The sequence below is a fragment of the Macadamia integrifolia genome, chromosome 7, assembly GCF_013358625.1.
Source record: "Macadamia integrifolia cultivar HAES 741 chromosome 7, SCU_Mint_v3, whole genome shotgun sequence".
Classification (NCBI taxonomy): Eukaryota; Viridiplantae; Streptophyta; class Magnoliopsida; order Proteales; family Proteaceae; genus Macadamia; species Macadamia integrifolia.
Genome location: NC_056563.1, coordinates 8,524,086 through 8,534,279, shown reverse-complemented (window position 1 = coordinate 8,534,279; position 10,194 = coordinate 8,524,086). Strand labels below are relative to the sequence as shown.

Below are 10,194 nucleotides of genomic sequence, written 5' to 3'. Positions count from 1 at the left end.
ATATTTATAATTTTGTTTCATAATTATGTATTTATATTATATGTTAATATGTTATGATGATTAATGATTGATGATTGATGAAGATGAACTTAGTTTATTCACTTTATTGATTTGTTTTCTTGATGAATATCTTACATTGGTATGAATATGAACATTTAATATTTATTTAACATATGAGTAATAGGATTCAACTAGAATTTGAGCCAAATAGATTGGTTCTATAAAAAAATTACACAGGAACGCTTTAGTCGATAAGGCGACGCTTTATGCCCGCCTTATCGCTAAGGCGCTCTGAAAGACCCTCAACCGCCTCCGTCGCCTTACCGCCTTAAAAAATATGGTATATAGTGAGCAAAGGGATCCCACATCCATATTCTATCTCCTCAGCTCGAAAATTGAGGCAAAACCTCATTTTTAGTGCCTAAATTCCATTTTGTGCCTTCTGGTTGATCTTGTGTATTAAGTTCTGATCCTACGGCATACACTAAAACTCTTTTCAAGCAACCAGAATTTGGCCAAGTTGTCGGATGCTAGATAGGTGGCCAAGATTGAAGCGCACAAGGTGCACGTCTACGCGGAATTGGCTGACAGGGGAGCCTCTATCGGCAATGACGTGATTGGTCATGCGTATTGGATTCACTGTGACGTGCAACAATGGATCAGCATCTGATTCCATGCATCGCGCACACACACACACAAAAAAAAAACCAGAGATTCCTTTACAACGTTTTTCAATGGGCGTGCATTATAGACTACTATGGTGAATGACGGAGCACCGTACATAACATGCCAGATTCTTTTTTACAGGCTCTCATGAGCCCAGCAAACATGGAGACGGAACAGCACAATCCAACAGTCAAAAATCGGCCCTCACTTTAGAACAAAGATCGGACAGCCAGAGTTCAACTGCCAACTCGTTACAAGCCCCATGTCACAAGAAGAATACAAAAATTACACATTTACCCCTCCACTTGCCATTTGGACATCATGTTTGGAAAGTCATATCCAACTCGTTTGGACTCCAATTGGGATGTTGGTTTGTGCCTACAGTCTCAGAACGAAGAGAAGAATGTCTCTGTGCACAGAAAAAAGAAGAAAACTACACGGAGAGATTTTTTCACTAGAGAAGCTTCATTGATGATTTCCTCGATCTACGTGAACATGGGAATGCGTGACATAAGCTGAAGCATGGGATAGGTGTTCCTAGACTATTGTTGCAATAAAAAACGGTAGTATTATCGTGCATAATACGAAGCCCTGTTAGGGCATTGCAATGTGGACGTAGGCACACTGACGAACCACATAAAATCCTGTCCCTTTATTTATTATTATTTTGTATTGGAGTGCGTGTGATGGAAGGATGGATGTGCAGCTCCTGGTTGGCCTGACCAATTGTGGTTGCAAAGCAGGATGGCACATGAAATTTTATACTAGCAAAATTGGGATGCCCCAGCCACTTGGTATTTGTGCAAGATTGTGCCAAGTGGACAGTGCAGATTGGGTACTGCGAATCAGTGCATCAGTGCAAGTAGTATGATGCAAGTTCATTGCAGTGCTATCAGCGGTTGTGAGTATCTACATCAGAAAGTACAGTTAGCATAGGGATATTAAGGGCAATGTCGGGAAAATTTTGTGAGAAGTTTTTGTGACCCAGATTCACCCCCCTTCGATGTCAACCTTGGATCATCAAACTCTAACAGGATGGTAGAGTTTGAAAGAAACTCCAGCTCCAACATGACGACTACCAACATGAATAGAAAATAATGACTACCAATTGGATGAAATAAATGCCTAATTAAGCCTAGTGGACCAAGTAACCGCATCACATTCTCCTGCTGAATCATCTCTTCTTCCCCCTCCTCTCTCCAGGGTTTATCTGGTTACAGGGGTTTTTTTTTTTTTTTTTGGCCCCCTTTTCCCTTTTTTTTATTTTCTTTTAACGCATATGATGGCATGACATGAGAGGAAGTGAGCACTTCAACCCTCAGTATTTAATTAGATTCTTATTTAATATACAGAAATATCATTAATGATTGATATAAAAAATTCGGAAAGGAACTAGACTGGACTGAATACAAAATCAATGATCACGGACCAGCACTTCCAACTTGACCTTCTACACATGAGTTCTCAGATTCCAGTGCTTATATGTGGTTGTAGAAGACTAGAGAAACGAAAGAAAACATGAAGAGAAGAGCTCAAAGTTAACAGACCTCGTTAGAATGTCAGGGTCAACACCTTGCCACTCAACTCCTTCAATAATTTCCATGATGTGCTTCGTTCTCTGGGCAAACTCCAAAGATTCTAAGAGACCTAGATCATGACTCACAAAGGTTTTCCCAGCAAGAGACATTACCTGTGATATGTTAAAACAATATAGTTAGGAGCTAAAACAAAATTAAAGTTGAGAGCTAAAGTAACAATTATGGGAAGACCTAGTGAACTAGAGAGAAAGAAACACCTCACATGTCAGCAGAAACAATTTAGTTAACCATTCAAAAGTGGCATTCTTAAGAGACCTTAAAATTACTATAAAATAACCTACAAAACAAGAAAACTCACTCTTCCATTAGTAATGACTGCGTTAGAACCCATTTCAAGTCCTAGTTTCCTGTACAGAAAATGAGAGACCTGCATTATAATTGTGGATTAGTTTGAGTTCTTTATTTTAAATTGGAAAAGACATACTAAAAAATAATAAAAAAGGAAACCAAAAAAAAAAAAAAAAGCTTTTGATCAAATCAATGTGTTCCCACAGCAAAAAAAATTCAAAAAATGTAGGAATGTTGAATTGCAGAGAAAACAAAGAGGAGAAATCTGTATAACGATTAACGTTTACAAATTATGTTAAACTAGCTGTACAGAGATAAAAGGTGTCGTCATGGAAGGAAATACAGAGAAGTTACATGCTTTGGAATGTAGTCTTGCAGGAAAGATAAAATTATGCATACCCTATCCAAATGATGCTTCAGTCGGTCCATTGACAAATCTGAAAGTGTAGTTCTGTAATCCTCAGATGGCAATCCAAGCTTCTCAGCTAACTGACAAACTTTTTCCATAAATATGACAGCACTTTCAGCAACAAATGAAGAACCAAGAATATACTGCTTCTCATAGAAGGAGCACAGCTGATCCAAAAATTCCAAGACACTCTGTTTGTGGCTGCATGACACCATCAGAACAATAAGTAAGGGACCTGATACGTAAACTTCTAGTTTATGAACTTGAATATAAAATTCTAGTTCATGAACTACATAAAAGCAAATGGAAATACAGAGACCTCAAGCTAGGCACATGAAACATATACCAGAAAGGGTCTATTAGAATGACTGACCTAAATGAGGAAGCAGTATGCCCAAACACCTTGATAAAAAGGAGATCCAGGGATCGGTCATCATTAACAGATGTAAATACAACACCGATGCGGGCTCTTGTAGAGCCTTCCATCTGCATAATAATGGAAATATTTCACTCAGAAGAATACACAAAGGCATTCAGAATATAAATTAAAAATGCTTAGAGATAACCAAATAACCAGGTATCTTATTCCTTCACGAATTAACTTCAGTCCATCCCTTGACGAGACATTAACAAAAAGAAGATGAGTGACTGGCTTCAACTCATCCACAGCTGGAACAAAAAATGGGTCATAAGAATTAATCGTTAAAATTCAATGATTCAACGTCAATCTATCACAGGATCAAGATAGATTTTACTAAACACAATTAGCCTCTTACTTCCAGGAGAATGCAAATAGTTGATATCATTTAACACGGACTCATTTCCAAGAACTGATGCAGAGAGTGATACAAATTTCTTTTGGTCTTTACCTTCTCCAATAATCTACATTACCATAGAAAACTGGACAGTAAAACTACAAAATACATAAGAGTAAAGCCATGAGAACGCACCAACCAGTACAAAGTACAAACCACCACCTCCCAAAAAAACAGAGAGAAAGAGAGAGAAAAGAAAGCATCTGTGTGCCAAACAAAATAAACTAACAAAAGAAAGCATACCCAACACTTTGCAATATCAAACTTTACCTGAGGATTATAGCGATGATAACCATTTTCAGATAGGAATTTATCTAGCACATCTGTGTGCGAATTTATATGTCCAAAGTAAACTTGTTCTTGAATTTTTGGGAGCTCATCATTGATAGCATTAATAACAGCCTCCTGAACATAAGGGAATCCGTAACCATTTATTAACTCTTTAAACGGCTTATAATGCCTAAGGGATCAACAGTTCAACATGTTACAATCAGATCAATAAAATAAACTATTTGAAAGATGGAAAATAACACATATATGTGAAAAAAATCAATAAGCAGGAGAACGAGAAACTACAGGAAGAAAACTAAATGTACTCAAATCCAGCATATAATTAATTCTCTACCACAAGGATAATGCAAAATATAATGAGGAAGAGGGGACAAATTCAAATGGCCAATTCAGATAAATTGAGTCCTAAGAAAAAAGGGGGCAAAAAAGACAAATTTACACAAGATCGATGGGAAGTTTCATTTATCAGACCCAATGAATAGGAACCCTCCTCTTATATCATAAAAATAATGCCAAGCAGGGACAATTCACAGGTGTTCCCAATAATCCCTGAAAGCTATATTGCTGGTATCTTCCTTCTATGAGACTATGACTTCCTGACCAAAGAGCCATGCACGGACAATTCACAGGGTTCCCAATAATCCTCAAAAGCTATAATGCTGGTAACTTACTTTTATGAGACTATGACTTCCCGACCAAAGAATATGGTTCTGTCCTCCAGCAGAAGCATGTGGCACAACCTGGTGGTCGGTGCCCCCTAAGGCAAAAGGAAATTTAGCAGCCCATAACTGCACACCAATTAATGAGGGGAGCTATAAATTTATTACTTATGTTAGTCACCTTTTTCTCCAGTGTGAGGCAGTGGTGGATATCTGGAGCAGTTTGTTTTTCCCTCTTTTCTGGGGAAAGGACGGGGGGTTTGGAATTGTGGCACCTCTAAAGTAAAAATTGATGTCAAACCACAGCCCTATATTTTCCTCAAATTTGAAATTCACAAATCAGATTGTACAAGAGATAGAAGAACCTTTCATTGCGTGCACCTTTTATTCCTCCCCCCGCCACCCCACCCCCAAAAAAAAAAAATAATAATCAAGAGAGAATTGTATATACTTTTAAGTTTTGCTTCAATAAAGTTCCTTCATCATCAACCACAAGAATATGCCAAACATTGTTCCAGGAAATCTCTGAGGTAAAATAAATAGATAAAATCTACACATTTTAGAGAAATCCTGATGTACAAAGTGAAACCATTGAACAGTTGACATGATACTAGTTAGAAAAATGCCCACAAAGATTCAGCAAAACAGATAAATCATAATAATAAAAGTAAGTTGGCATACCTCACTGGACTCAAAGATGAGCCCATTCATCAAGAGGCAACACTGCAGCTTAGACAAGCCCAGTTTATAAACAAAAAGGGAGCTATCTTCAGCATTCTCTTTGAATGTCGAGTCCTTTTCAAGTTTTAGTAAGATATCTTGAGGAGGAGATTTTGCTTTTGCTCTGTGAAAATAGCAATATGGGGCATCAATGACGGAATAAATTACAAAAAAATGAAAATACATACAAGAGAAACTAAGGCAGAGATGAATCTGTTGAACAAAACAGCAAACGCGAATACAAGAGAACATGAGGATTCCACTGAAGAAAGAAGCAAATGTGAAAGAATCTCTTGCCACCTACAACTAACTGAAATTAATTGAATCCTGCTGATCATATAACTTACAGAAGTGCTTCAACAAATGCTCCTTCCACGTGATGCAATTCAAGAGTTTCTTCAATAGGATCTTCTGATACTCCCCATAGCCTATTTATCTGTCCAACAAGACTTGGAAGTATTATAAAGGCAAATTTGGGTAAAAGAAACTAAATTGTAAAGCCTACATCCTGAGTCAGCATATGAATGCTCAAAAACAAAATACTTCTCAAACCCACTAAAAGCAGTACAGATATAATGCATAAACTAGAGATTCTGTTTGACAATCAACAAATATTAGAACTCTAAAATATCTTTTAAAGAATTACAGTGAAAAAAAAAATGAAAGGTAAAGAAAATGACCACCAAAGCAACATTCAAAGCATTACAAATAAGGAGAGGCAATAGAAGCAAGTGAAAAAATCCACCAACCAACTAGTCAAAACCAAATTTGGAAGTTGAAGATTTTGCAACAGAAATTCTTTCTTGATAAGAATAAAAAGGCTAGGAGTGCTTCATTCCTCACATTTTTAATATGAACAAATGGCTTTAATCTAACAATGGAAAATATTTTCAGACAAAAAACAGTGGGGTAACATCACAAGTCATACATGCCTAGAACTAGAAGCATCTCAAGGCTTTACAGCATAAACATCAAGTCAATAGGTGACAAATTAGCAGCCAATCAGGAAATGGAAAGCTTATCAGACATCAAAGATGGCAAAACTAGGTGAAAGATACTGAAGACAACAAATCTCAGGTACCATAAGTAAGGCATTGCCTAGGCGGCTGGGCACAATAGAGGGTCTAAGGCAACAGCAAGCCTTATTGGATGCAAGAAAGGCATCACCTTGGTCACTTGAGCATCAGCCACATTACCTAGGTGTAGCCTTGTGGTTTGGGAAGACACCTTACTGTATGGTCTGCTTTTCATTTAAATTTTTAATATTATAAGAAATTGATATTAATTCAAACCATGTTATTGTTTTCTATGAATATGCTTTTAGTATATCCTAAGCTTTCTATATTATATGCTGGTTTTCTCATATCACGTCATTACTAGCCTAATATCATATTCCACTGTTATGGCTTCCATAGTTCCATGTTGATTCTTGATGTATCTTAAATGTTGATAGTTGATGTAGCATATAAGAATAACTATATCATTTATATAAAAAACCTAATGCACGCAAGGTGCCCCTCCACCGCCTTGGGTAGCCTAGTTGCCTTGACAACTATGTATGGAACTAATTATGTGCTATTATCAAATAAAAGAACTTGAAATCAATTTTTTCATTTTTTTTTTTTAAAGAACATTAAATCGATATACCACACTACCAAGTGACAAAAGTGGAAAAAGTGGGAAAACCTCAAATGTGAACAGAAAAAAATTCTTAAAGCCAAAGGATTTAATTAAAATGTCTGCACGAGAGAGAAAACTGCACAACTTTATCCGCCCCCACTGACAGATTAATTGCCAGTGAAAAATCAAGATGCATTTAGGAAGGCCTTCCCATGCCGAAGTCGAGAATTTTCATAATTTCTAACATTGGTACCTTCAACCAAAAATCTATTCGACATAGATACCTAGAGTTGGATCGAATTTAAAAGCATTTTAAATATCAATAGCTTTATAGAATAGCAAAATGCCACAATTTAGTTCACCAAGAAGAAATTGTTATTCCTAAAACTGAATGTAGCACAACAGAGATGGAAACTATCTGCGGGGTGAAACATAAAGTAATTTTTGTAAATTAAAATATAGAAACATCAGCCAACAGCAGTTCAGTAAGATGAGAAAAACAAAACCATAGTTGTCACAGCATCTAGGAAACCCTAGGCATTGGAAGAGGAAACCAATTAAGGCGATGCCGCCTTGACAATTATGAACAAAACAATGACATTGAATCCTAAGAAAACCTTAGACATGCATGAATCATGCTAACAATGCCAATAAAAAAAAATGCCAACATATAAAATTGCATACATTGCTCAAAAACTGGAAAGCCATCCGTGTCCCGTGGTTCTCTCTGATATACATAAAGAGGCGTATAACCTGAAAAACACATAATTGAGAGTGTGTGTCAGTATTTGACAAGACCCAATTCCAAAGGAATAGAGGGACATGAAAATGATCAGAAGACAGCACAGCTATGCCTACCAGACATTAAATCCAACAGGGAACATAGAAACTATGGAAACAAAGGGCCAATTTTGCAATGTCTACTAGCCATCATTCTCAGATTTATGGGATGGCTTTCCCCCCTTTTTCTATACAAAAAAAAATGGAATCACAAGAAAGAAATCTGTCACCACCCCTTCTCTCTATTATAGAAATTATTTATTTGGCTTTTGCTTTTCTATGTCAAATATAGAGTGGTCAGTCTCCAACCTTGAATAACTAAATAAGAAAAGATATATAAAGAAAAAGATATAGTTTTAAATTTGTGCAACACATAAAGGACAATAATATGATTTATTTTAGGGGAAAAGAACACAACCCGGTTGAGCCCTCCACGCCCAAACACAGGATGCCGTGAAAGACCCCCCTGCGGCCCTGCCCCCTCTGGTTGGATGCCTGTGCATGCACTCCAACTGACCCAGATACTCGTGCAGTGGCCTCACGACCAGGTAGCATTCTTTCTCCCTCTATTTTATTATATTAAAAGTAATCTTTATTATGATATACTTATTCCAGTGATTCAAATGGAGTATTAATGTATTATTAATTTGTGTTATTGTCATAAGAGTAAGAATTCTGAAATAAGTGACATAGAGAACATAATGCTTTAATCTATTAAAACAAAACCCATCATTTTAATTAGTAAAAGAACATTTGATAAAACATTTCTAACAAGTATTGATTTTGACTGATGATGTGCTACACTTATATAACATTTTCATTTTCAGTAAAATTGATTTGTGGATATATACATGCTGAGCTAGTTTTTGCCTTATCATGGAGAACAACAGCAGTGTCATGATTGAGGGATCAATTATATGGGATCTAGCCACTTAATAATGAAAAAGAAAGGTGATATGTGGCTCCTCACAAGAGGCTAGGTTTTAGAGCAAGCCGTGGGCCTTGATTTGAGAAGTTTGGGCTTGGTTTTAGTTAAAATAAAATCCATCTATGGTCGTATAACGACTTTGTACATGGGTTTTATGTTGTAATGGGTCAATCCATAAGCCCAAATAATAGGAATAGCAGTCATATACAGGATTAGGATAACCTGTATAAGTTTGGAGTCCTAATAGTGTTAGCATTTTAGTTCAAGTATTAGCAAGTGGTTTAGATTTAGAGCCTAATATGGGGTTTTGAATCAAAAAGTGACTATGAATTTAGGTGTTCATTAAGAGCTATAAATATGTGTCCAGCCTCCCGTAAAAGAATGATTTTATAATTAACTGAATTGTACGATTTGCTTGAGGTAAGACTGATGACTGTACCATGAGCCTTAATGCCATTTCTTATTCCATAGGGACCGGTCCCAATACCTCCCCTTGGCTGGACCCTTGGCACCTGCTGGCACCCTCCTCACCACTCCCCAGATTCTTTACTCCTCGGGTTTACCCAGATCTGTTGTTGTTGCCTCGATCCTTTCTCGGGGAGAATGGACCCCCCTCCTCTGGAGGACCTCTGGTCCTCCCTCCCATCCCCCCTAGCCATTGAGGTAAGGAGGATAAAATCACCTGGCTCCCTTCCCCAACTAGGAAGCTCTCCTCTACCTCTGCCTAGAACCATATTCGTACTCCGGGATCCCCTATCCCTTGGCACAACATTGTCGAGTTTAAAGGCCATATCCCTCGCCATAGCTTCGTAGCTTGACGCTCCCTCTTCAACTGCCTCCCTATGCAGGCCTTCTTCATCCATCGTCACATCCCGGTCTCCGCACCCTTGTTGCCTCTATTGGAACGAGGTTGAAAATACAAACCATCTCTTCTTCTCTTGCCCCTTCTCCTCCTCTGTCTGGAAGAAGTTTTCCGCAGCTGTTGGCCGGCCCATAGATCTCCCCTCCCCTTGTGTAGAAAATGGATCTGGGTTGATATGACCTTCCACGGCTCCACCATTTGTGACACGGTAGGGAAACTGGCGTTTTGTACTACCATCACCCATCTTTAGATGGAACACAATCTTCATAGATGGGCTTCCAACTCTCGCTCCTCTAAAAAGATTTGGAAAGCCATCTACTTTGATGTTAGCTCTAAACTTGATAACCTCCACCTTCGTAAGGTGCCTGACTCATCGAAGAACTTGCATATTGTTGCCTCCTGGGGTCTCCCCCTTACCTCCCTCTCCCCACCCCCACCCCCACCCCCACCCCTACCCCTTTAATGTATCTTCTTGATTGTTTAGTTGGCTCCGCCAAGGCTTTTCCCCTTGGTAGGCCCCCCTCGGCCTAGCCTTTCTTCTAGGCTTTGAGGCTTATG

The 10,194-nt window shown here is 38.0% G+C and overlaps 1 protein-coding gene across 1 annotated transcript in view; it reads right to left on the bottom strand.

Moving 5' to 3' along the window:
• LOC122084299 (UDP-glucose:glycoprotein glucosyltransferase) overlaps window positions 1–10,194 on the bottom strand; it is a 95,549-nt gene that overhangs the window by 40,314 nt on the left and 45,041 nt on the right. Inside the window, exons 13-22 of the mRNA XM_042652429.1 lie at window positions 7,751–7,819; window positions 5,794–5,882; window positions 5,408–5,570; window positions 4,047–4,181; window positions 3,738–3,843; window positions 3,536–3,630; window positions 3,335–3,447; window positions 2,952–3,162; window positions 2,563–2,631; window positions 2,214–2,356 (exon numbers count right to left, since the gene is read on the bottom strand). Of these exons, the coding sequence (XP_042508363.1) occupies window positions 2,214–2,356; window positions 2,563–2,631; window positions 2,952–3,162; window positions 3,335–3,447; window positions 3,536–3,630; window positions 3,738–3,843; window positions 4,047–4,181; window positions 5,408–5,570; window positions 5,794–5,882; window positions 7,751–7,819 (1,193 nt within the window). The remainder of the gene's footprint in view (window positions 1–2,213; window positions 2,357–2,562; window positions 2,632–2,951; window positions 3,163–3,334; window positions 3,448–3,535; window positions 3,631–3,737; window positions 3,844–4,046; window positions 4,182–5,407; window positions 5,571–5,793; window positions 5,883–7,750; window positions 7,820–10,194) is intronic.